General features: G+C 41.9%; 2 protein-coding genes and 2 non-coding genes across 4 annotated transcripts; all 4 read left to right on the forward strand.

Annotated features, from left to right (window-relative positions):
• Positions 1 to 1,141: 1,141 nt before the first annotated feature.
• ube2m (ubiquitin conjugating enzyme E2 M) lies at positions 1,142 to 9,189 on the forward strand. The gene is made up of 6 exons (XM_027016107.2): positions 1,142 to 1,413; positions 4,983 to 5,077; positions 5,492 to 5,530; positions 6,788 to 6,891; positions 7,851 to 7,914; positions 8,296 to 9,189. Exons 1-6 carry the CDS (start codon positions 1,299 to 1,301, stop codon positions 8,434 to 8,436), a joined length of 558 nt encoding a protein of 185 aa, XP_026871908.1. The 5' UTR covers positions 1,142 to 1,298; the 3' UTR covers positions 8,437 to 9,189.
• Positions 9,190 to 11,013: 1,824 nt separating this feature from the next.
• Positions 11,014 to 27,698, forward strand: kpnb1 (karyopherin (importin) beta 1). Its single transcript, XM_027016072.2, has 22 exons — positions 11,014 to 11,382; positions 12,643 to 12,701; positions 13,491 to 13,673; positions 14,074 to 14,274; positions 15,491 to 15,643; positions 16,032 to 16,091; positions 16,216 to 16,305; positions 16,421 to 16,531; positions 16,767 to 16,868; positions 17,177 to 17,401; positions 18,300 to 18,491; positions 18,838 to 18,968; positions 19,782 to 19,929; positions 20,326 to 20,397; positions 20,541 to 20,685; positions 20,827 to 20,909; positions 21,373 to 21,480; positions 21,599 to 21,742; positions 22,259 to 22,364; positions 24,429 to 24,543; positions 25,246 to 25,407; positions 25,769 to 27,698. Coding segments are annotated over exons 1-22 (2,631 nt in total). The 5' UTR covers positions 11,014 to 11,342; the 3' UTR covers positions 25,770 to 27,698.
• LOC113581162 lies at positions 19,996 to 20,138 on the forward strand. The gene has a single exon (XR_003411044.1). It is a non-coding gene; the product is annotated as a small nucleolar RNA SNORA79 (small nucleolar RNA).
• On the forward strand, positions 21,084 to 21,226 carry LOC113581161. The gene has a single exon (XR_003411042.1). It is a non-coding gene; the product is annotated as a small nucleolar RNA SNORA79 (small nucleolar RNA).
• Positions 27,699 to 27,734: the final 36 nt, after the last annotated feature.

The raw sequence follows: 27,734 nt of genomic DNA on the forward strand, positions 1-27,734 counted from the left end.
TGGCCAGAAATTAAATACACCAATTATTTACATTTACATCTACAACATTTGGCAAATGCTCTCATCCACAGCAACTTACAAATGCTGCAGCTAGAAAAGTGCAATTAGAAGGTCAGAACACATTTATTCTTCATCAACATTTAACTACAAGCTACAGTTTGGGGTTTTTTCTGTTTTGATAGATTGTTTTTGTATTAGGCGTCTAGCTCTCTTAATGACATTCATTTGGTTACATCATTTAAAAATAAAAGTTTATTTACTGAAAGAAGGCAAAAGGTATAGGCCTTGCTTATATAAAACATACAGCCTCTGTAGTTTAAAGGCTACATGGAGCATTTATCTTGCTTTAAGTTTAATTATATTTGTAATAAGTAGTATTTCCCAAATTACAGCCAGAAGCAGACAACAATGTTTCATCTGTAAAATATGTCTAAAACAAGAGAAAAACAACACTTTTACCCAAAGCTGACAAGATTGACTAATTAATACTGAAAGCACAGGACTTCTGTCCTAATTGCTAAGAAGAGACGCCAAATGTAGTAGTACTGTAAACTATGTGAAAGAATTTCATACAAACTCAAACCTGATATAAACTCAAGCCTGATATAAGGTGGTAAACATTTAGAGGCTGAGAGTAAAAGTAGCCTTCTTTGATCATTACATTAACCAATTTCAGACTTCATACACTTATTGCTTATAGTCAGTTTCAGGGCTTCATTGCATTTTTATTAATTTGGTTTTTTATCATTTAAAATGTATAGTTATGATGTTAGATTGTTAGGGCTGGACCTCATGAAATAAAATGACTGTGAACGTGTTCCTGCTTTCCATCTGAAGGACAAAAGAAATCCACCCCGCAAAAAATTAACAAAAAGGAAAACAAAAACAAATAAACCTTTTCAAACTAATAGATCCATCTAAGATTAATTCACATCACTGATGGCATATGGCATCATAATAGATAGATAGATAGATAGATAGATAGATAGATAGATAGATAGATAGATAGATAGATAGATAGATAGATAGATAGATAGATAGATAGATAGATAGATAGATAGAAATAGTACTAGTCTGTACTTAATAGCTCAGTCCTTCTTAGTTGTCTACTTTCGCCTTACATGTCAGGCAGCGTCAATGAAGATAATGTTTAGACTTCCCACAGGCTAATAGTTAAGACGCACCGGCACCCAGAACGTTACCTACGGTGCTGTGCAGTCTGCTTACGCAGCCTAAAATTCAATACGAGAGACACATCTCGGCGAAGGAGCTGAATTTTTGGCGTACAGAATCAGAAAATGATTAAGCTTTTTTCCTTAAAACAGCAGAAAAAAGATGAAGAATCCGCTGGAGGAAACAGAACAGGAGCCGGGGGTAAAAAAGCAAGTGCGGCCCAGCTTCGAATACAGAAAGGTAGGCTAGTTAGCGGTTAGCTATCTAACGTTAGTTTTAACCTTCCTAAAGCTATTGCCCCATATCGAAGACATTGAACGTGGTGTACACCAATGTAATTATCAGTCATGCTCTTACTGTAAATGAGTCTGATCTTTATATCCAGCACATAACACTATATTCTCACGAAAACGAAACGTCGTAGCTCGAAGGTGGTGGCAAAATGATGGTCTCCATACTGACGGGCAAGCTAACTAGCTAGTTAGTTAGCCAGCTAGAATTATTCAGTAAAATGTTACACACAATAAACTGTTTGGTGTTTGTTTTGATAGCTGACGTTGGACATTTTAACAGGCAGACAAATATAACAGTTCTTTTAAGACTATAGAGAAACAGTATTCACCGAAAAACCCAAAACGCTTTGCCAGCACGTAGTTACCTAGCTAGCAAGCCCATTTCCTGATGGAAGACAGTAGTATTGTTATTCCTGTTTGCCCTGTGTTTGACACATCTTTTAAATATCGTTAACTAACGATATATTTATTATTACACCATTAGGGGGTCACTTATATGGTAGTGTTAACTGTTAGGTTAACTTACCTAGACACTCACTTAGCTACGCAGCTAGCTAACCTAAACTAATAGTTTGGGCTGTTCAGGTCTTTAGTTGTACGAAGCAGTAAAATATGGACAACTAAGTTAACTGGGGTTTTTTGGCCAATCAGCCAACTAGCTACAAAAGTTTATACTCGGACTGTTATTAAGCCACAGAACTGAAGGCGCACGTAGTAGTTGCCCACTTTGAGAGAAATCCTATAAATCCTTGTTAGTAGCCAATTCCGTTTAACGCCATAGTATCTTCACTCACCACTGTCCAAATGGCTAGGACATAGTCATGTCTACACAAATTCTGCGTAAAATAATATACTATCATACGATTAAAAAGCGTGTCTGCACATTTCAAACAAATTCACGTTTTAATCAGAGGGCTGACTGAGATCCCAACTATAGGTAATAACTCGGGAGGTGTGGATATTCAAAATCGAAAGCAAGACTTAAGTTCAGGTGGGAATTTCTCGTTTCTTTTGATCATTATAGCTAAAGCCGTAGACTTTTAACAAGTCACTACTAATATTCGCTCGTCTAGATTGAGAAACAAGTCATGAATTCGTAACTGGTCTAGTCCTGGTCAAAAAGTGTATCGGCACCTTATGGCAGAGAGCTCTGACAGGGATGATGTCATGCACTGCCTCCAGTAATCTTTCACTGACGTATTTGACTTGGTTTATTAAGTGTAGTGATTTGCATATGGAATAGGTTTTATGCTATCCTTAATTAGATAACCCACTTGGAAACTTTAGTTCTTTCATGTTTATAGTGGTTCACATATCCATAGAACATCGTGTATGGTGGATTTCCATCTTCATTGCCAGTCATCCCTTAATATTCAGGTTGGGTGATGTGGCAAATAAATATATAGGTTAGCAATATCTGAAAAAGTGTTGGAACAGTCACCATGCATAAGCAAAACTAGTTATACATTAAAAATGAGTTGAGTCATTTTGAAAAAGTACATGTACAAAGTAAGCAATTTAACAGTGAACAAGAGGAAGAATGTAACAAATAAAGGTCTAGCGTCCAATCAGTTTCTTGTTGCTATGCAGCTTTAATTTGGCAGCAATTTTAAATGGCTGATGATAAGGAGAGACATTGTTATTATTATTATTATTATTATTATTTTCATATATTTTAACCCGAGTGCTAGAATTACTGAAATTTTCTGTGCTTTGATCATAAAATCCAGTAGTGACTTAAAAACAGGTTATAGCACCCACCCTATTCCACTGGTTATTTCAGTGACTGCAGTGCATGTGATATGCTGCAGTAGTATACAGTAGTGCAACTGCAGCATTTTCCCTGCTTTTGTCAACTTCTATTGGCAAAGTGTAGCATCTCTAGAAAGGTTGCAAAGTGTTACAGTTACAGTTTTCGTTTCTAATCAGCAGTAGTTAACTCCTTGGGGGACCTATCATCCCCCAGACACTTGAGCAGTCTATCTTGCAACCAGTGGAATAAATGGTAATGCATTTTTACCATTTATTTAGCACTGTATTTACTGCCTTACAGCAAGTTACCCAGTAAGGTACTGCACTGCTTCAAATTATGCTGAAACAAAGTCCCATCATTTTAATTTCAGCACTGCTACACAGGTCTTGCAGCAAAATTCCTCATTTCCAGTCCATCACACTGTTCAGCTGTTTTCATTTTAACAGTGTTGTGAATAGCATTGTAAGGCTAACTTATTTTCTGAAACAGTCACAGTTAGGGTTGCACAAAATATTTGTTAATTTTTATGGCAGCACACTTTTTTGGTTTTTTTGGGGTTTTTTTCTTTCATTTTTTGGTGTGCTTTTTAATTTGTGCCTGTACATCCTGACCAGTCTCAGAACACTCCATGAGTGTTCTGTATGTGTCTGATGAATCACACCATTTACATGATCCAGCAAATGAAAACAATAATGGTCAAAACAGTGCTTGCCACATCATGTGTAATGCACTGTGTGCAGTAAATGATTTCCCCAGCATTTGAGCCTACATTTTTATTTGTTTGAAGTGTAGAATGTTTAAACCGTGACACTACTGAGTTAAAAATGTTTCTTTTAAAATGTACATTTTGCTTTAAGTTTACAGCTTAGTCTGTGTTTAGATGTGTGCTCACTGCTGTAAGCATGCCTCTCTTTTCTTGTTGAAGAAAGGAATAAAGGAAACTTTGCTTCTGAGCTTAGTCGTCTTGTATCTCTGCCATTAATATCCTAACAATCAAGGCATCATTACATTGTACACACTGTCATGACTTCTCATGGATGGTCCAATGTTACTGACCTATTTTCACTGGCTGCTTAGGCTGAACTACTGTCTCTAGCATACAATGTGCATTAAAAATTAGATGATATGAGCAGAATGTGACTCGCATACACCACCGCCAGCGGCAGCAAGTGATGGGCCAATCTAGGAAGTCTTGTGAGCTATGTTTTAACAGCCGAAACAGGAAAAAACAGACACCAACTGCAGGGCTAAGTGAGATGCAAAGGGTAAAGGGCAGAGCTAAAAACACTTCACATCACTTTCTACATGGAATGCCTCATTATAGGCTGCAAGGTATAGATAGCAGTGTTTTAAGATCTCTCTGATGGTGTCTGAAATCTATAGAAAACATTACCTGTCCCTGAAGGAACTTGATCTGCTGATCTCAGAAGAAGAGAAAATAATGCAATTAAAAATGTGTATCTGTAATAAAATGTGCAATTATCCAATTTTCTATGAAGTGCTTTGGTTGAGAATCTGTCCAAAAAACTGATATTTAGTGATTTCCAGTCCTAATACTTAGAGATGTTAACTGAATCTCACAGATCTTAAGCTGTAAAATGTCCAAGTCACATAAATATGAGCGTCCGTTTATTTTATGCAAATTAAAAAGCCTCAGCCTGTCCTGTTTTTCTCATTTCACATAGCACACTTCTAAAAGTAATTCTCTCTCTGCCCTCCAACCCCCATCTCTATCTCTCTCCCTCACTCAATCTTTCTTTCAGACATAAACGAGCTGAACCTTCCAAAGACATGTGAGATTGTCTTTCCTGACCAGGATGATCTACTGAACTTTAAACTCATCATTTCACCAGACGAGGTTTCCATGATACTTACCACTTCTATTCTTTGGTCCCAGATGGAGCTCAACATCTAGTTAAATAGTTTCTCTATGGGACAGTTGTAGTGATTAATCAGTTAAGATGATATGGGCTAAATTAGATTGATTAGGTTATTAAACAAGTTAATCATAACAACCTCTTGGATCATTTGGGCCAAAAAATATTTTAATTATAAGGGTTTGCTGCTGTTGATGAAGTACTGTTCAGTTAAATGTTAGTTTTCTTTTGCAGTAAAACTTAGATGTAACAGCATCACATGTCAGTAAGGTTGATTCACAGCCTATGCAGGTTGAAAAAAAAAAAATCCTATTTCTGAATGAAGATGGAAACTTAAATGGTATATATGCTCTCTGATGATGTATCGCATGTGAATTCAGATCTTTATTTTACAGGGCTTCTATAAAGGAGGCAAGTTTGTCTTCAGCTTTAAGGTAAGCATTTGAAATGTATTTATGTATGTATTTATTTTTAAAATTAATAAATCTTGGCACTCAACAGTGTGGTCTTTAGCCATTTCTTTCAGGACTTCTCAGGGACACAACTGTCAACAACTATGTCTTTACAGAGTCTGGATCTGACTATATGTGAAGATGAGAGCCTGTCCACATTATAAATACACTGTTCATCTCTGATCACAGCACGCATGCTGCTGTTTATCAGTGGATGGGAGGGAATCTAATATGTAGTGATAACAGTGAACAAGTATCATTTTAATGTAACAAGCTGTTATATGTAACAAGAAGTTATTACCCATGTGTTTGATGCTATGATAAAAGTGAAACTCACCTATTCACAAATTCACTCTGAGCTCCTCTGCTCCAGCTCACTGCTGGTTTGCCCTGGTACATGTTGACTTGGCTGCCAGAAATTCACTTGCGGGCGCTTCCTCTCGATCCTCTGTTTGGTTGTGTTCCTATTCAGGTTAAGTTGGATGTATATCCCACACAAAAGGATGTCCTCTTTTAATTATATCCTACACACATTACATCTCTTTTTCTTCATATTACACAAAGCAGAGATGCTCACTTACCAGATCTGTGGGTTGTACTGAAGATTTTAATGTGCTTGTCTTGTTCTGACACACCTGATCTACACTGTCAACTGTTTACTGCATCTGGCCCTTTATGTCTTGGACAGGCATGTTGGAGCAGGGAAAACAGAAGTATGCAGTACTGGAGGCCCCTAAGGCTGCAGCTCAGATTGGGAAATCTGAGGGTTGAGTCACAATTTCCATTACAGGATGTCAGGGGGCCAAACCTGTATTAATTTGTGGGAGCCCTAGCCCAAGGAATCCAAATCCGATTAACTAATCAGTCAGTCATTTGACATTTCATGTGATTGCTGTATATATAATGCAGAGATTACTGCCACATATGTTTGTTTTGGTGCTTGCATTGGGAAAAGCATGTTGTCTTACAACTGAAGTATAAAAACGTTCTTGCTTAGCTTGGTCTATTGTGGTAGATTGCGGTTGTAACTAAGTGGTATAGAGTGGAATAGCACCAGCAGCAGTGCTGTACACCCATCGAATGGGGTACCATTAACACCATTCATGTTAAGCAGGTTTTCATGTGACTCGTGTGATGGATCACATTTTATTGATATAGCTCTCCAGGATACCTTCTGTTTTCAACCTCTTTTGAGCACTTCTTATTCTTGCTTTAATTTTTTGTTTTTATCTTTGCCAGGTCGGACAGGGCTACCCTCATGACCCTCCCAAAGTGAAGTGCGAAACGATGGTGTATCACCCCAACATTGACCTGGAGGGCAACGTGTGTCTAAATATTTTGAGGTATCACGGGATTCGGATCATTTCCATAGTCTGCTGTTTTACAATATGTGATTTTGGTGTTTATTCCTGAAGAATTTAGTGGGTCATAAAGGGAGTGAATCACAGCATAATTGGACATTTGTTACTGATGCAAACATGACACCAAACCACAAACGCTCTGTAGGGAGCCCAAGCACTGCTGAGTTATGTGTTTCACTGGCTCTGTCAAAGGCAAAACACAGTGCATGGGATACCTCACAACCAAAACTAAGTACAAATAATTTGAAACATCGAACTGTTTTCTCAGTAAAACCTTATCACTCAGCTGTTTAGAAGTATCTGTACAATGTGTTGGCAGTAATGGTTCACCCCTTCATGGTTCATTCATCAGATTCTGGGCCACAGTTATTTATTTATTTACTTATTTACTTACTTTTCTAATCGAATTTCAGGTTTATTTATTTATTTTTACTTAGGCATGAGTTTAATTCAAGGTATACAAATCACATTTTCAAAAATTGTTTTTTAAAGTTCCTGTCTTACAAAATTGTTGAAAAACAAAGTGCAAAAACAATCTGAAACAGGAACATATTGAATTCCATGTGTTGAACTGTTGCTTTTCTCATATCCTGAGCACACTCAGAGGTAAGAGTTTGGCACCAAAAACTGCTGGGAACATTGGCTGTGCTGTCAAGGTTGGAGTTTTTCTTTTAGCTTCCAGTTGTTGAACTACTGAACTATTTAATTCAGTACAGATGGTTCATAAAGACCTATTCCTCTTTCAGATCATTAAAATTTGTCTTGTTGTTACTTGCTTTGTTGAGTTGTCTTGTGCACCTGTAGTGAATTCCCTGGTGCACCTGTAGTGACTTACCTGGTACAGTAGTGTCTCATCTACAGTGAGTTCCTTGGTGCACTTGATTGGTCTGGATCAGCTTAAGACACTTGAGTAAACCTTTTTCTTTTTCTTTGTGTTTCAGAGAAGACTGGAAACCTGTGTTGACAATTAACTCCATCATATATGGACTACAGTATCTATTCTTAGTGAGTGGAGAATATGGTTTATTTTTGTTGTGTTGTATATGTGTATATATGTTTTGGTAGTTTGGCATGCGTCTGCTGATGCTGTATGTTGCTCAGCCAAAGACTGGCCCCATCTTCACCAGTTCCTCTAGTCCTTAGTCTTATAGTGAATAAATAAATCTAAATAAATGCAAAATAAGGCTTTAACATACAAAATGGCCAAATCTTAGTAGAATCATTGAGCTATATTACTGTGACATAACATCCAGTAACTGATCTTTGAAAACATTCACTGGATGCAAAGGAAAGTGTGAAAGTTGGGTGTTTGGGTGTATTTACGTGACCACTGATCTGGTCTGTCCTGTGTCCCTATGCTCTCTGCTCCTCATACATCTGCTCCAGGAGCCCAACCCTGAAGACCCCTTGAACAAAGAAGCAGCAGAAGTGCTGCAGACGAACCGAAGGCTCTTCGAGCAGAATGTTCAGCGGTCGCTCCGCGGTGGCTATGTGGGTGCCACCTACTTTGAACGGTGTCTGAAATAGTGCCCAGCCAGCCATCACTTCATCCTAAGACACATTTATCGTTTACACACGTTAAGACACTGACTGACACGCTTGACAGAAGAGAGGAGGGAGGAGGGGTAGGCGGGGAGACAGACAGGCAGGTGGGCGGGCGAGTGAGTGGAGCTAAAGCTGGGTTTTAAAGTGGCAAGCTTGAACAGTCAGTGATTGTTGTTCAGAGGATCCTGAGGCAGTAAATGTGCCTCCACTTTGCTGATGTTTATTTGGCTGAGATTCGCATGGAAACCAATCGACAGACATACTGCGGTTCGAAGAAACCTCTCTTTCCTCCCTGACAGACACTAGACATTTTGGTATGAAGACTCGCTGGGCTCAGCAGAACACCGAAGTCATTTGAGCTTCTGTGGGGCAGAACCTGTATGTCACAGCACACGTATTTGACTTGAGAAACACACACACTTCCATGACCGACTGACAGAATGACTGACCGACCGACCAACCGACTGCAGAAATGGCAGACAGGATCAGAATGCAGGTTTGGCTCTTACGGGGTTGGGAGATAATTTGTTTTGTTAACGTTTTCTCTGTGTGTGTGTAGGGGGGGGGTGTTGGGACCGGGTTGGGTTGTGCTGGGCAGGGTCTTAGAAAATGTTACAATTCTATTGTGTATATTGAAATCCCAGCTGTTCACAATGACTGCAATATGAATTATGTTAAATAAAATATGGACTTGAATGCTTATACACGAAGATGAGCACAAACACCAACATCAAATATGCATTAAGTACAACTTTTATAGGCATGCATTTTTAGTGGACTTAGAAATGTTTTTACCATCATTTCATTGGTTTAATGTGGAGGTTGAGGGATTGCTCAAGGTGTCAGTGTATATCTGCAAGTCTATATCTGTGTATTAGTATAAAACAGGGATTCCTGGCTCTGCATGTTGAGTTGCAGAGTTTAGTTCCAACACGCCCACGTCTAATATTCCGATTTTGCTGAAGGCTTTAATTAACCGTGGGCTGCTAGATCTCCAGGACCTCTGCTCATGCACCTTGGGTTTAAAAACCAAAACCAAAATGCTCTTACTGCAGCTCCGGTTGCACCCGAACCAGGTGATTGGTGTCCTCCTGCTCCTGGCTATCTGTGGTAGGTGTGCTGGGACCCGACTCAATAAAAAGAGGAGGATCAACGGACTGGATTGAGAGCCTAAAACGGAGGGGAATTTAAGTACTTTGCAGGAGCTGGGTTTGGAAAAGTTAAGGGCTTGTATTTTTCCTAGTCTTTCAGAGTCAGCAATATGATATTATCCACATACCTGTTTTAAAGATTCTGGGTAATTACATTTTTAGTTAAGGCTTATAAAATTATTTTGCATTCATGTTTTGATGTGCTTATGTAAATCAAAGTTTCAAAGATTAAACTATTGCAGATATTGATAAATACATATATTTATGTAGTACAGTGTTGTGACAACCAAAGTTGTCACAAAAGTTGCGAAAGGGTAAAACCAAAGTTCTAAACCTATATTACTGTCCCATATTGGGTTTCAGATGCTAGCTATCTATCTATCCATCCATCCATCCACATGCCTGTATAGATATATTTTTACCAAACTCATACATCTGAATAACAGTGTGATGACAGCACACTTAATTTTCTGATACTGTCTAGTTATCATTAGCAAGACCTTTGTCATGTGAATTGTACTCGTAATTCAAAATCTTGTTTAATATTTTGTGAAACAAATTGTCATGTGGTCCAACATTTACTGCAGCATTCAGACTGAACCACTTACTGGACACAGATCAAATTTAGTCTGGGACTGAATACAAAAAAAATTATTTAGCAGTGAAAAGCCTTCAAGGACTAGGAGACATCTTAATAAAGCTAATGATGTGTTAATATGACAATAGCAGCACAACTGAATGTACACTGGGTGGTCCATATACTCATTGCAAGTTGCAGCTAATAGGTTTTACTCAGGCAGGTATTAAGCAGTTTTTGTTTTGTCCTAGAGCACTGAACCTGATGAGACCACTTCATTACCTGTCTTTTTTATTGTACTTACGACAGCAGACAGTACTTAAGACAGTACTTAACATTTAGATTTGTGTGCTTGTCAGTATGTGGCTGCTAAAGTCACAGTACTGCGTGATGACTAAATGTGAATCTAAAAGAAACGGTTTCATGTTGTGTTAGTTTTGCACCGCCCCCCTTCCCTATCAAAGCTGTCTTCTTTCGCCGATCTGAGTACATTCACATTTCATTCAAAAACAAGTTTAAAAACACGATCAGCATCTACCAAACTGATGAGAAAGAATGGGAAAATTAGATTTTTCTTTTTGGCCTAAATTTGAGAAAGTGACTGCTAACAGGTAAGTTAAATTCCTATTATGTAGCACAAGGAATTAGAGAATCATTTATTAATTTTTTCCAAGTCTACATAAATGACCTGGTTCTATGTAAAAACCTATGTACATGACATAATTTCGCTGGTGCAGACCAATAATCTTTTCTCACTGGGCAGGCGTGCGCGCGGAGGACACGGCGGCGCGCGGAAGGGCAGGATGATTTTTTTTTTTTTCTTCTCTCTCTACTGCGTCGGCGCGTGATGTTCTTCCGCGGGAGTCTAGCGCGCGGCCCTTTCCCTCCCGACAACACAGGATGAGAACAAGCTGCTAAAAAGGAGCTGTTACCCCGCGGAGCGCTTGAATACAGGCGGCAGGCATCGAAAACTCCATCGACAAACCCCCGAAAGTGGACGTTTGTCGGGGTTTCTTTTTTCCAGCACGTTTCCTCAACTTCCTTACTTTCATTTCCCATTGGTGTAACACACCGAGGAAATATAATCTGGTTTGAGTTGTGCGCGGCAATCTAACTAGCCAGCTAGCGACTACTTCTGTGAAGAGTGGCTGGGACAGAGAATGGAGCTGATAACAATCCTCGAAAAAACCGTCTCCCCAGGTGACTTCTGCCTCCGTTCGGCGTCTTCTTTGTTTTACGCCTCATCTGATACGGCTGTAAATTACGTGTTTAGAGCCGAGGCAATCTCTTACGGGGGTTTGTCAAAGCTCAAAAAGTTGTCAGTTAAAGAGGGAGGGGTGCCTCTGGCAGTTAGCAAGGCGGCTAGGCAACGCCGAGGCCTGCTCCCTCGGCTCGCGTGAGAAATTCTCGCGCGGAGCTGCTGCCTAGCACGTTGCCGAAGCCGCTTATCTCGCGCTACGCTAGTATGGTTAGCTTTTAACGCTAAACGACGAGTTTGTCAAAGCTGCGGTAAGGTGGCATCGGAATTAATGCGTTTTAAGTGATTTACTACAAACTGTGAACGTTTGTGTAACTTTGGAACAGAAATGCATGTAGTTAGCTACCTAGTGGGCATTCTTGAGCAGAAATTCAAGTTTACCGGCCCGTTTTGCGGTGGTCGGCCATGGTTTGCTTGCCACCACATTGCATAAACAAGCATGCCTTTTAGCATGCCAGCTAACGTACTTTTTCCTTCGAGACATCCACCTATAATTTTACCAGAGCTAGTTTGCTGCCAAATACTAAGTATTTTCAAATACTTTTGCTTTTTTCTTCTGGCGCTTCGGATGGTTATTTGTCAAGGGATGCAGCACTAGCAAGCAATCTCTTAGCAAGTCTGGAAAAAATAACTTGGCTAACTAGCTAGCTTACTCGCGTTAGCTAGCTAGCTACGCTAAGTTTGGAAAAATAGATGGCGCGCCTCTGTGGTCGACAAATAACTAGCTAGTTAGCTAGCTAGCTATACAGCTAATTAAAAGTTTATAAATGTTTGTGTCCAGTAAATATTTAGGAAATAACGGTATAGATTGTTCGCTTTAATTAACTAGCTAGTTTTGCCAAGACTGACATATCACATCCTTTAGGCTACCGATGACAACTGTTTGATGTGCAACGTTAATTTTAGTGTGTTGCGGACAACTTTATAATTTTGCTTATTTGGCATTACGAAGGCCGAGACACTGCGGGCACTTCGGCTATAAAACTACATGACGGCAGATTCCACAGCGAATTGGATTGCTGGGTATCTTGGCTAATAAGCGTGTTGGCTGGCTAGCTACTTTAGCTTTTTGAAAACCGGCAAGTGCTAGCTAGCTAAATAGCCTGCTGTCAGGTGGTGTCATCCATTGCTAGCTAGCTAACTTGACTGGTTGACTTGCTCAAATTTAGATTTTTTTAGGTAATGTGTCTTATTCCCCTTAGATCGACATGAGCTGGAGGCGGCACAGAAGTTTTTGGAGCAGGCGGCGATTGAAAATTTGGTAAGTTGGCAGGCGTGATGCTGTGCGGTGGTCATCTTGATGTGCTCGTTAACCATTCACTTTGAACTCTGGCGCCAGAAATTGGCTAGCAAGTGCCGCCGTGTCGGTGCCGAATTCGCGAGCTCTCGGTGTGTGCACGGGTCCTTTCACTCCCTCCATTCCGCGACGGCGTCTCCGTCTTCGGATGAATGGAAGCCGAGCGCTAGCAGGCTGCTAGGCCTGTTAACACCCACATCGCTGCAACTGTTAATCGGTTGAATGTAAATGTTTCTGGTATATGTTGCATAGCTGCACTTTAAGGTGACGCTTTACCATTTAACCACTCAGGTTTTGGACAGATTCTGTCCGAAAGTTGAGATTTTTCAGTCTATCGTTGAATTTCGGGTCATATATCTTGGTCAAAACTATTAATTGGAGCGCTAATGCTATGTGAACTAGAAGGCTGAAGTGTGTAACTTGTTCTGAGGCATAGGTCTTGCATGTAAGTCTCTAAAGCCATAGTCTGTCCATGACTCGTAAAATAGACATTTGATTAAAATGACTTCTGGGGGTTTATTAGCTTTATACGCTTAAGTATTGGCGAAGTGCACAAGGATAGCCTGACTTCAAAACCAGTTGCTTTTGGTCTGTAGCAAATCACAAAGGTATCTGAAGCAGTCAGTGTTTTGGAGCTGAGGTTTATTTTGCATAGGCGTGTATTTCTGATGACACGATTGAGGCTGTATATGCTTACAGTGGTTAAGGTGTCATTCAGATCCACCCATATGTCCTTCATTCCTCCCTTTGCAGCCCACTTTCTTGGTGGAGCTCTCTAAGGTGTTGGCCAACCCAGGGAACACCCAGGTAGCCCGGGTTGCTGCTGGTCTTCAGGTGAAGAACTCCCTCACATCCAAGGACCCAGATGTGAAAGCACAGTACCAGCAGAGATGGCTGGCCATCGACACCAACGCCCGCAGGGAGATCAAGAACTATGTAGGAAGCCTCATAATTTCTGCATTCATTAATTCAGCTGGCACACCTTTTCAGGGGCACTTGCAAAGCATACAGATGGAAGGCTTAGTGATGACCATTGTATGCAGATCTAGCTAAGACATATGATCATTTGTCTAAGAGTTCACTTCCTTTTAGTTTTCTCTCTTTGTTTATACATTGGTTTATACATTAGTGTGCATTGACTTGTAAATGGAAGGTTGCTGGTTCAAGCCCCACCACTGCCAAGTAGCCACTGGCCCTTAACCCTCAATTGCTCAAGTTATACTCAGTCATAACTAAGTCGCTTTGGATAAAATCGTCAGCTAAATGCCATAATTAGAAATGTATTCTAAGCAAAGCATCTTCACACCTGCCTTCCTCTTCAACCCCCCACCCCCAGGTGCTGCAGACCCTGGGCACAGAAACATACAGACCCAGCTCGGCATCCCAGTGTGTGGCAGGCATTGCATGTGCTGAGATCCCGGTCAGTCAGTGGCCTGAACTCATCCCCCAGCTGGTTGCCAACGTGACCAATCCTAGCAGCACGGAGCATATGAAGGAGTCCACACTGGAGGCCATTGGTTACATCTGCCAGGACATAGTGAGTGACGTGCATGAACATTCTACTTCCAGCACCCACATCCTTAGATCAGCATTAGTCTGCGCTAGTGTAACAGTGCCATTTGTAATGGTCATCTCAGTGGTCCTCAGGGCTTGGCTGGGCTTTACTTTGTGCCTTAATACAGGAGTCATATTGCGCACCATGACACAGCAGGGAGAAGGATCCACTAGTATGGCTCAAGTTTCAGCTATTTGCTTTTTGTTTTGATCAGAAGACACAATGGTACTGCAAGGCAATGAATTTAATCTAAAGTCTGATCTTAGGCTGGAAGTTATGGCAGGATGCATTTTTTTTTCTTTTTCCTCAATCTGCCAGGACAGAAGTAATTTTACCTTAAATAAGCCATTGTTAATCTGAGGAATGACAGGTTAATAACAATCTTAGCTAAACCACAGCAGGTGCACTGTCTCTTTCCTCATTCTAACACACCAAGTTGTAATCTATACTGTAATGGAATCTTGCACAGTACTTTTGGCACAGGTGACTTTCCTTGTACTAGGTGAATGGAATAGTGTGCAGAATGCATCAACTACTGTTCAGAAGGATGGTCACCACTGGAATTGATATAGTTGTATCAAACCAGGTCACGGTCTTGGCACTTCTCAGTTAGTTACATTTGCAAAAATACTAGTATGTTGTGCAGTTTTGTTTGTCTTTATGTTCTGCTTTGGAATTTGGCTTTTAAAAATCACCAAATAAATTAATCATACTTGTCGTTAAGATGTAAGTAGCAGCCATTTCTCCTTTTGTTGCCCTGTTTTAAATGTAGCCCCAAAGACGTTTACAGATTTAGGGTATATTAAACAGTGGTCTCATCACCAAGAAAGTGAGTGAAGATCTTGGTTGAGATGAGGGGACAGTGTAATCAGTGTTTTTCCCAGAAGTCAACTCCTTAATCCTTGTGTCCCGCCCTTGGTCCCACAGCACTTGGGCTGTAGTTCCTTATTACTCACTAGTGTCACATTTATAATACAATCACTAATATAATGTTTATAAAAGCATCTCTTTAGTTTCCACTGTAGAGCCACACTGTTGTGCTGTAATGGTGTTTAAACCCATCATCTTTGGGTGTAGTCATCATTCTTTGTCTTTCACTAAGGAGTTCCATGTCTGGTGAACCCTGCTGTGGTTACTATACATTGATTTGCCCACTAACAAACATGGTGAAACCAGTTTGATTTTGTTTCAACATTAGGACCCAGAGCAGCTCCAGGACAGCGCCAACCAGATCCTCACCGCCATCATTCAGGGCATGAGGAAGGAGGAGCCCAGCAACAATGTCAAACTTGCTGCCACTAATGCACTGCTCAACTCTCTAGAGTTCACCAAAGCCAACTTTGACAAGGAGGTACTGCTGCTTGTTCTCTGACGACATCGGTGTACCCCCCCCCCCTGCGGTTTCTGCCTGGTTCAGTCTCATTAAGCAGTGTTTATCAAACACTTTCAATAGCTGTTATTGTATGTGGAGTGATCTGTTGAATTGTTGAGTATATATGGTGACAAGATGTGGCCCGCTAAACACATCTGTATTCCTCAACAAAGGGGACAACCAAATGCATCACACAGCTTTGTAAAGCATTGCTTCTTGGTTTGAGCTCTGGGGACCCCATGTCTTGCTTGAACATGGCTGACACAGCTCATGGTTTAATAGAGTTCATATTTCAATATTTATCTGGCTTTGGAATTTAATGAAGTCTGTATTCCAATTGGTTTTGGTTCTGTTTTCTTGATCCTAGACTGAAAGACACTTTATCATGCAAGTTGTCTGTGAAGCCACACAATGTCCAGACACCAGGGTGAGTGTTAAGACCTCTGAGTTCCAGACATGGTGTGTGCTGCAGTGTGTTCAGGGTGGTGGATGGGTGGGTGTGTGTGTGTGTGGTGTTCAGTGGATGACCAGGTGAACTGTGTATTCACCAGGTCAGAGTGGCAGCATTGCAGAACCTGGTGAAGATCATGTCCTTATATTACCAGTACATGGAGACATATATGGGGCCAGCACTCTTTGCAGTGAGTTACTGTGTTCTGCTATTGGTTACCTTGAGTTTGACTTTTCAGATGGGGCATAAGGTTCTCTAAGCTGCTTTTGCTATTTAACAGTGTTCTCCTATGGCTGTGTTTTTAGATTACAATAGAAGCCATGAAGAGTGATATTGATGAAGTTGCTTTGCAAGGAATTGAATTTTGGTCCAACGTGTGTGATGAAGAGATGGATTTGGCAATTGAAGCCACAGAGGTGAGTGGCTAAATGGCTTCTGTCTGCTCAGCAACTCAGGAAAGTTGGTTCTCTTATTTTACCTCTGTAATATGGGCTCTCTTATGACTATCTCACTGTAGTTGGCTGTCTCCCCTGATTCCTCCTCTTTGAACATTAGTAGAGAAAAATAACCAGTGTTTTGTCTGCCAGCATTTTTCTTTGAAGGGCTGAGCATTTCAGTTCTGCTAATCATGATATTCTTGGGCCCCACCAGGCATCGGAGCAAGGGCGCCCCCCTGAGCACACCAGCAAGTTCTACGCAAAGGGAGCTTTACAGTACTTGGTTCCCATCCTCACACAGACGCTCACCAAACAGGTGCTTCTCCCAACACGCTCCCAAAATTCATTAAACTGAAAAGCTACAGTGCACTCTGGGGCTATAGAGGAAAGCAGAAACATGTACGGTCAGACTTCTCCTGCGTTCTGCGGGTGTTAATTAGAAAGCCATGAATAAATCCGAAGCTGTCTCTGGAAGTGTTCCTCTGGGACGTTAACTGGGTTCATCATGCCCTAACTGATATGTGCGTGTGGAGTAATGAATCAACATTCTCCTGGGTCAGAGCTAGACCAGACGTGTGTGTGTGTGTGTGTGTGTGTTTAAAGCCTATCTTGTGTGTTTAACAGGATGAGAATGATGACGACGATGACTGGAACCCGTGTAAGGCTGCGGGCGTGTGCCTCATGCTGCTAGCCACCTGCTGCGAGGATGACGTCGTACCCCATGTGCTACCCTTCATCAAAGAAAACATCAAACACCCTGACTGGCGCTACCGCGATGCCTCCGTCATGGCATTCGGCTCAATCCTGGAGGGCCCTGAGCTCAACCAGCTCAAACCACTTGTCATCCAGGTGAGGATCTCCCCCTTCTGGCAAGAACCCAGTCTCATAAATACAGCTGCATTATTTTTCCTTCCTTGTGTGACTTTCTTTTTTTAATTTATTTTTATTTTTTTAATCATCTGTAATATAATGCGACACTAATGTAGTAGGTAAAATGTTTTTGATCTCATCTTGCTTAATTGTATCGAGGTTTTTCCCTCATTCAGGATGTGGGATGGAGGTGAGCGTTTATGCAAAGTCAAATATTTTCTCGTTTCTGCTCATCAGCTCAGTTAGCTTTGCTCGTGCTGGGGGGGAAAGTTGGGATCCCCCCACCCACATTGCTAAGCAACACACCAGCCAGTCAGGTGTCAATGTTGGAGATTACTCCTTAACACAGTGGTAACCTTAATGCTATACCCCATGGCTATCGGTAAAGAATATTACTGGTTGGGGGTTGTGCACTTTTTCTACTCCCAGGTAGGTGGTGCTGTTGTGCTGTGGGAATGAGACCTGTTTGGCAAAGGATATGACTCATCAGAGTGACAATGCGGAAAGGGCATTTAAAAAACAGTATTTGAAAAAAGCATTTTTTAGTCATAACCTTCATATTGTTTGTTTAATTTTAAGGCATGTCTGTTTAAAGGTGACACTAGCCCAAGGAAATCAGACTACGAGGGGGAAATGGCTTAGTTATCAGTTTCAGAATGGTGATCCTGTACAGCTGAATATCTTGCAGACACAGCTGCATGCTGGCTTTAGAAAACTGACAAACTGTGCTAAGTAAATAGCAGTGTTGATAGCAGTGGTAAAGCATTTCACTTAGCTTTGGTATGTAGTTGGCGCTTTCCAGAAATGGTTCCTTCTCCTTTTTCCACTTTACCATATTCATAAGCGATTTTGCCCTCTTCCCTTGTGCCCATTGTAGGCCATGCCTACACTGATTGAGCTGATGAAGGACCCCAGTGTGGTGGTGAGGGACACCACGGCTTGGACGGTGGGCCGCATCTGCGACCTTCTGCCAGAAGCTGCTATTAATGACCTCTACCTGGCCCCTCTGCTCCAGTGTCTGATCGAAGGGCTCGGCGCTGAGCCCCGTGTGGCTTCCAATGTGTGCTGGGTAAACTCCTCACAGCTCTGAACCACCAAAGAGCATTCTCACCTTTGTTAGCAATGGGGACTTGTATGCTTACATGCCCACAAAATAATGCCCCCTCCACATTATAATTTTGGTATGATATGTCCTTTACTGTGGTACAAATAAGTGATATTTGGCCCTTTTGAGTGTGCCATGGTCAGGTTTGCATATTGATTTTTTTTTTTTTTTTTTCCCCTTTGTTCACACCTTTTCAGTTTGATCCATGGTTATTTTGACTGAATATAAGCTCACAGTTACAGTGTAGCTGTTGCTTTTAACGTTGTATGGGAGATTTTGTCTAACTGATTGCATGTGCTGTGGCACTCAGGCGTTCTCGAGTTTGGCTGAAGCTGCATACGAGGCCACAGATGCTGCCGAGGATCAGGAGGAGCCCAGCACATACTGCCTCTCCTCTTCATTCGAGCTCATCGTCCAGAAGCTTCTGGAAACCACTGACCGGTAAGCCCCAGGGGTATGAAGTGTGCCACTATACTTGATGCTATTGATGCAGATAATTTGAACTTCACTGCCTTGTTACATAAATGCTTTTACTGCTGAAATGCTTGTTTGCTCTTGGTGTTTTGAAGCTTCATGATCATGGGCTAAGTTTTTGTTCTTTGTGCTCGAATGGCAGGCAAAGGAGTGCAAAGAAGGTTGTGTGGCTAGTAATAGCATTTAGGTGGTTTTCATTATGTAAGGCCTTATCCACCATTTTGACAATGCAAACATTAAGCATTAGGAAATAAAATACCTCTGTCGGAGTTTGACTGCTTTGCTGGATCTGAACTGAAGATGCTCATTATGTTTGTATGACAACTTTCATCAATACTAAAGCTATCACTTTTGAACATCTGGGAAAATGCTTGGTCCTGATGGGTTACTTACACTCATCGCATTAACTGTTAGACATTGGCATGTGTCTAAGCAAACTGGGTTGCATTCATTTGACACCTGGGGCTTTGATCTTTTGTGATCACTGTAGCCCAATTATTGCACTTAGTGACTTACTTTACACATACAGTAGGCTGTGCATCAGCTGCACTGATTGCTTTGTAGATCCATTGTTATTAAAAAGCTGTCAACTTTAACACCCTCTACTCAAATGGTCACACTTGCCTGTCAGTTTCTGCAGACCTGTTTATATGAGGGGCAGTTTTAACTGCTTTATTTACAATCTGCAAAGTGAACTGTTACAGTAGCTAGTAGACTGTTAAAGACTGTTAAGAGACTCTGGTTAGCTGGCAGTCCCTGATTGTGTCTCGGTTTGGGCAGACCGGACGGACATCAGAACAACCTGCGCAGTGCCGCATACGAGGCCCTGATGGAGATAGTCAAGAACAGCGCTAAAGACTGCTACCCTGCCGTACAGAAGACCACGTTGGTCATCATGGAGCGCCTGCAGCAGGTTCTTCAGATGGAAGTGAGACCCGCTGAATGTTTTAAGTCAGGAGTTTGGGGTGTTGGAGAAATTTGAGCCACAGACAGGTGATGACAGTTCCTCCTGCCGCTCTGAGATCTGGCGTGTCAGGGTTTTAGGTCATCACAAATTAAACAGGGTCTGTCTAATCCAGTGTGTGGGATGGCTGGGCTGTTTTCTGTCCACTCTGGATAAATCCAGATTCAACATGTTATTCTGTATTATGGTAGATTAAGGAAATAGTTTGTAGGTTTGCAAACTGGGTGCACAAATGTTTTTCATGAAAACAACCTAAAGAGGTTGTTTTATATAATCTTACCAAGTGGATTCACCTGTGTAATTAAATTTGAAGAACTCCTCCATGGTGAGTGAGTCTGTTGCCTTGTGCCCTCCCCCCAGTCCCACATCCAGAGCACGTCAGACAGAATCCAGTTCAACGACCTCCAGTCGCTGTTGTGCGCTACGCTACAGGTGCGTCTCACCACCCTTGTTCTAGCTTTGACCCTTCCCGTCACTCGCTGTGATGTTTAAACATCCATAGCTGTCAGTAACTTCTTCCCTCAACAAATCTCATCTACATGCCTCCTCACCGTTGTCGTCCCTCCCCATTAAAGAACGTTCTGAGGAAAGTGCAGCACCAGGACGCGTTGCAGATCTCAGACGTGGTCATGGCCTCTCTACTGCGCATGTTCCAGAGCACGGCAGGCTCGGGTGGTGTGCAGGAGGACGCCCTCATGGCCGTCAGTACTCTGGTAGAAGGTCAGCACCCATTTATCTTTGTGTGGAAAGGCATTTGCACCAGCCTAACCGTGGCTGTTATCTGGCTAAAATAGCCTATTCATGCTTGATGTTCAAACACTGTTCTCTCTGCTGCAATGGGTTCCCTTCTTCTCTTTCCAGTTTTGGGCAGTGACTTCTTGAAATACATGGATGCCTTCAAACCCTTTTTGGTTATCGGACTTAAGAACTATGCTGAATATCAGGTAGGCCAGGGTTTTACTTGTATGCTTACCTGTTTATTGATAGGTTCTATATTTTTATTTATTTTATTAAAATGGGTAGTTTTGAGATGAGGCATGAAACCATGTACATGGTGCCAACCCTTGAATATATTACTTGCACCCAAAAGCAGATGACAGGATAGTGGAATGTGCTTGTGATGACAGTTCCTCCTGCCGCTCTGAGATCTGGCGTGTCAGGGTTTTAGGTCATCACAGATTAAACAGGGTCTGTCTAATCCAGTGTGTGGGATGGCTGGGCTGTTCTCTGTCCACTCTGGATAAATCCAGATTCAACACTTTGGCTTTGTAATGGACTAAAAAGGTTGTGAAGGAAGGGGGGTTGGTATATTAAGTTCATTACGAAGATGTCCACTTTAGATCAACAGCAAGCTTTTTTTTTTCCCCTTCTCCCTACCCCCACCTCACTCTGTTTCTCTGTTTTTAGGTGTGTCTAGCTGCCGTGGGTCTAGTGTGTGACCTCTGCAGGGCCCTGATGGCCAACATTTTGCCTTACTGTGATGAAATCATGCAGCTGCTACTAGAGAATCTGGGTGTAAGTGTCTGCTTCCATGAACTCAGCCACATGCCTTCTTATCCATGGGAGGGTGGTGCCCAAGAGCTCTCCTTTACTGCCTTGTGCAGTTCTGTGAAGTGTGTGTGTGTGTGTGTAGAATGAGAATGTCCACAGGTCTGTGAAGCCTCAGATCCTGTCTGTGTTTGGTGACATTGCCCTGGCCATTGGAGGAGAGTTTAAAAAGTACTTGGAGGTTGTGTTAGACACCCTGCAGCAAGCTTCACAGGCACAGGTGGACAAGGTAACACACAGACACCTGCTGTTAAAGGTCACTTCTCCACACACGTCACTTCCGCATGTTTAGAGTATACCCTTGTTGGCTCTGAACTTGGCTCTGAAAGCTGTGGCCTCTGTTTTCTGTTAATTATTTATGGGTTATGAAGATTTATGCTGGGGGATGGTTAGCTGCTATAAATGCAAGGAACACAGACTGATCTTAAAAAACTTGAGGTTAATCTGTTATGAAGCAGTCTGTATAGCAGGTTCATCATAAGGAGCTATCTTGACTAATAATTTTTTTGTTGTGCTCATGTAATGCTTTCTGCCGGTGTTTTTAGAATGTCAGGTGCTTGGCTTTGGTGTATGAGCATTTTGCCTGTTTGGTTTTGGTTTATCTGGTTTAACCCTGCAGTTCACTTGAAATAATGTGCTGTCAGCCTGTTAAATGGGTAGGCAACGCCATCTCTGCCTTCCTTAACAATTTACATGAACGATGTGTATTATAGCCAGTGTTGATGAGCTCTGTCTCTCATTATAGACAGACTACGATATGGTGGACTATCTGAATGAGCTGAGGGAAGGTTGCCTGGAGGCCTACACAGGCATCATCCAGGGCCTGAAAGGAGACCAGGAGAATGTGCACCGTGAGTTGAGCCTTATACACACAGCAGTGTGGCCACACGGTGCCCCCTACCTTATGGGCACGGTATCACTAAACATCACCTGCTGTGCGAAGTTCAAGAATACATACTATATTGCCAAAAGTATTTGCTCCTCTGCCTTTGCAGCCATGTGAACATGAGTGACAATCTTAATCCATAGGGTTGAATATGTTGGTCCACCCTTTGCTGCTATAACGGCTTCGATTTTTCTGGGAAGGCTTCCTAAGTTTAGGCATGTGTTTATGGGGACTTTTTGACCATTCTTCCAGACACACATTTGTGAGATCAGGCAATGATGTTGGACAAGAAGGCCTGGCTCGCAGTCTCTGCTCTAATTCATCCCAAAGGTGTTCTGTCGGGTTCAGGTCAGGACTCTGTGCAGGCCAGTCAAGTTCTTCCACACCCAACTCGCTCATCCATGTTTTTATGGACATTGCTTTGTGCAGTGATGCGCAGTCCTGTTGGAATGGGAAAGGGCCATCCCCAAACTGTTCCCACAAAGTTGGGAGCATGAAATTGTCCAAAATCTCTTGGTATGTTGAAGCATTTATAGTTCCTTTCACTGGAACGAAGGGGCCAAGCCCAACTCCTGAAAAACAACCCCACACCATAATCCCTCCTCTACCAAACTTTACACTTGGCACAGTTCTCCTGGCAACTGCCAAACCCAGACTCGTCCATCAGATTGCCAGACGGACAAGCATGGTTTGCCACCCCAGATAACACATCTCCACTGCTCTAGAGTCCAGTGGCAGTGTGCTTTACATCACTGCATCCGATACTTTGCATTATGCTTGTTGATGTAAGGCTTGGATGCAGCTGCTCGGCCATGGAAACCCATTCCATGAAGCTCTCTACACACTGTTCTTGAGCTAATCTGAAGGCCACATGAAGTTTGGAGGTCTGTAGTGATTGTCTGTAAAAAGTTGGCAACCTCTGCCCACTATGTGCCTCAGCATCCGCTGACTTTGCGCTGTCATTTTACATGGCCTACCACTTCATGGCTGAGTGGCTGTCGTTCCCAATCTCTTCCACTAATATTATAATACCACTGACAGTTGACTGGAATATTTAGTAATGAGGAAATTTCACAACTGGACCTGTTGCACCAGTGGCATCCTATCGTGGCACGACGCTGGAATTCACTGAGCCCCTGAGAGCGACCCATTCTTTCACAAATGTTTGTAGAAGCAGTCTGCATGCCTGGGTGCTTGGTTTTATACACCTGTGGCCATGGAAGTGAGTGGAACACCTGAATTAAATGATTTGGGTGGGTGAGTGAATACATTGACAATATAGTGTGTATGCACACTGATCGTTACTATGATTTGAGCCAAGACCTTGCGTGATAAATGCTACAAGCTCTTCTTTGTTAGTAATTTAGTGTTTTCATGACTCAATAAGAGTCTATCGTTTCTGGAGTGATTTTATAAAATACAACATTTCTATGTGGTTTTGCCTTTTGTCCACACGCAACTGCATTTTAGATCTGAAAACAGACCTCTTGTAAAACTACCATGTTGACATTTAGACAAGGAAAACAGATTTTGGCTTGTAATGTCAATGTGCACCATTATCTCCTTTGTTTGAATGATGCGAATTTTGTGCAATGGCAGACGTAATGCTGATTTTAAGATTTCTAACGGGATTTGTTACATGTTTACACATGATGCCAAGGAACAACTCAACTTTTAGTCCACATGTACAGCTTTCCCTTTCCTAGCTTCCTCGTGCCTTTGTTAGCCTGCTGGTCATAACTGCCTAGGGAAAACCCATATTATTAAAAAGAATTTAATAATGCCATTGTTCGTGTGGATTAAGTCGTTTGGTTTAATTTGGCATAGAAATGTTTTTGCCCAGTTGGAGATTCAGTGAATAATTGATCTTGATCTCTACAAATTTTAAAGGACACATTTAAAGTGATATGAAAACACTGCTAATCCCATAAAAAAAAAATTCTACACTATTTCCACCTTTGCTGGATGTCTGGGGAAATGGGTGGTGTTTGGGTTTTAATGGAGTTCCATCTCATGTCTCTGCCGGTAGCTGATGTGATGCTGGTGCAGCCACGGGTGGAGTTCATCTTGTCCTTCATCCACCATATTGCAGAAGATGAGGACCACTCTGATGGGGTGGTGGCCAACGCGGTTGGTCTCATTGGGTAAGAACCGTTTACACTGATCCCATCCAGTACCTTCTTTGGGTACTTTTATCAGATCTGCCAATTAGCAAGAATATCTAAATTTCTCCTTTGTAATGTTAATGAATAATGGTGAATTTCTACATGTACATCCAGTTTGCCAGATAAAGCCTTCACTAAAAGAACTAAGTAGGCAATAATTTATCTAAATTTATATAATGTTGCTGTGATGATGCATGTTGCTCCATGTTGGCATTAAATGGTTTGTCACTCGAATCATTTTGTTTGTGGCCTATGCAGTCTTTTTTGTTCTATGGATTTTTAAATAACCATAGATGGCAAAGGGAATGGATCAAGGTTAAGCCAGTAAAAGCCATGTGGTAATGGTGATGGAAAACAATACATGCTAACCTTTTCACTTATTTGAATTTTTGTAATAATCAGTAATGTTTCTTGACCCAAGTCTAATTTGCCTAGTTTGGTTCAAAACCAGTCTTAAATCTTGTCTGGGAAACCAGCCCATGAAGTTGAGTGAAGATTGACTTCGATTAACTAGATAGTGTGCTGCCATTTGAACATGTAGAAAGTGAATTGCATCGAGGTAAAGTGGCCTTCTGCAAAAAAACAGCTTCGACTGGGGAATACACATTGGCATTGAGATTAGAATTCACATCATAGATTAAAGTACTGAATATGTTCATACAATATTACCGCCTCCTCTAGTGACCTCTGCACAACCTTTGGCAAAGATGTGATGAAGCTTGTGGAGGTTCGGCCCCAGATCAACGACCTTCTGACTGAGGGCCGACGGTCCAAGACCAGCAAGACCAAGACCCTGGCCACCTGGGCCACCAAAGAGCTCCGCAAACTGAAGAGCCAGGCTTGGTGCGTAGCTCCCTCCTCCACATGGTTCATCATATTTGGAGCTCTCTCTGGGATATTTCATTTTAACTTCTGTATTTGTCCACTGGACATTGGTGATCACTGTTCTGTAGGTAAAATGTCTTGGGCTGTTTTTAAAAAGCTCCTTTTGTCAGTATTTGTGTGTTTATTTTAATTAAGGGATTTATACATACTATTAGTGAACATCTGCTGACCTTTACATTGTGGAAACCTTTTATGAAGAGTAGACCAATATAAATGTGCAGAATGAATAAGATCCCCCCGGTTCTCCCAGGCTCAGGTTTAATGTTTTCTGAGCGAGGTTGCCAAAGGTTTGCCACTCTTGTTCATTCTCCTCTTTCAGATTTGTCTCTGATTGGGGGAACCTTAAACCTTGAGAGAAGCAGCCCAGTGGAGTGAGTTCTGTGTTTTGCACGCGCGAGTGGAAGCCGAAGAGCGGTGTGTGCTGGCCTGAGTGTCTGAGTGAGAGCGAGTGAGAGCGAGAACGAGCGAGTGTACGTGACGAATGACATCACACCACCTTCTGAGTACAATTCCAGCAGTTGCCGGCAGACAAACAGCACCCCCAATCCCTTACCCATCACCCTCCCAACCCCCACCTCAAAAAAAGGAGAGATGAAGCAAAAAAATAACCCTCCTTTCACCCTCCAAATCTCTGCCCTTTCACCTGTGGACTCTGACCCAAGAAGGACAACATGAACTGGATTGCTGTAGCTGACTAGCTCCTATACAGGCTCTTATTAAACAACAATTTAGTCAACAGCAGGACCATGAGACTGAGGAGAGGCGTGGCTAACTGCCAAAATGTGGTTTCTCTATGCTCATGCAAAGACTCCTTTACCCATCCAACGGATATACGGAACCGCCCCCACCACCACCACCAAATTTTCTTTGCGGGGTTGGTTTTTACTTCCTTATTATTTTTTTGCCCGCTTTATAAGCGCTGTTTTTCTGACTCGATGGAATCTGTTTAAGTGACGATCGCTTCCAATCATATGTGGAAAGAGCAGGGAGGAAGGGGGAGCAGATTGCATAACTGCCGTTCAACAAACCGGGAAGAGATCTCTGCTGGAGTTGAAGATGGCCAAGACTGGATCTGGCTGGTCTGCCGAGAGTGTGTCTGTGTGTGTGAGGGGAGGGGTTTGCTGTCTCTAAACCCTGCCCCTTCTGTTCTTTCAGCTAATAATAAAAAAAATATACATAGCTTGATGCAAATTCAGTGAGCTGCACTTCTGAAGCCTACATGAGTGAGCCAATGGCAACTACACAGGCAGGAGATTTCCCTCTCTTACTTTCTGCAAGTGAATCACTGACAATTGTTCACCATTTGTTTTTCTTTTTAAAGGTAACTTTTTTTTTTTTCTCTCCCCCCCCCTCCTTTTTCTTATCAGTGTGGGCTATTAAGGTTTGCAGAACCTTTTCAGTAGCCTTAGCTAGGAGAGAATATCGTAACTCAAAGCAAAGACTGGTTGTTTTTAGCACTGTTGGGAATGCACATGGGGTCATCTTAGGAAGAGGGTGAAGGCACTAGATTCAAAGAAACACGGAGGTCTCCCAAACAATTTTTTTAAATGCAGGGAAAAAGTGCCAAATTCATAATTCAGAATGGGCTGGAAGGTTAATTTTGTGGTTTAATGAATTGTAGAAGAGGATGATGCACTCAATTTCTAAATGCAAAATGAGCCTGGGATTGATCTGGTGTGACCTGTTTTAATTAGGATCTGCTTGGGATTTCAGCCCTGTTTGGCTTTCTTGCTGCACTTGGTTGGAAAAGGGAGACTTCCAAGCTTGATTTAAAAAGAAAAAAAGAGAATCAGATGTTTGTATAAGGTTATATTTTTCCATTTCTCTGAAAGAACCCACAATAAAATTATATCAAACATTCCCCTATCAGTTGTGGTACTTCAGGTTAATTTATTTCTCTCTGCTCTACCAGGGAGTGAAAAACTGCTTTGGTTTCCACACCTAGGTTCCAGCCAGGATCCTTGTTTGATTTCTTGAAGCAGGATTTTTTTTCCCCCTTTGTTTGCCTCCCCTCCTGATTCTAACAGTGGAAGTGTCCCTTCTGAGGAGAGCTGACCGCGTGTAGAAAACGTCACATGATTTACCTGCTTTTCATAATGTGTTAGATAATTAACTGTACAGGAAAGAAGAGCATTCCAGCTTGATCAAATTACTTTTGCGATGTTCACATTGCACAAGTTGTGAACGCTCAAGCCATCTTGTGCTTGTAAAGGTCCTTATAAAGCTAATAAATGACTAAAGTCATGAAATGCTTGTGGTGTATTTTTCTACAGGAGCTATTGAGA

Source organism: Electrophorus electricus, chromosome 8 (genome assembly GCF_013358815.1).
Source record: "Electrophorus electricus isolate fEleEle1 chromosome 8, fEleEle1.pri, whole genome shotgun sequence".
NCBI lineage: Eukaryota > Metazoa > Chordata > Actinopteri > Gymnotiformes > Gymnotidae > Electrophorus > Electrophorus electricus.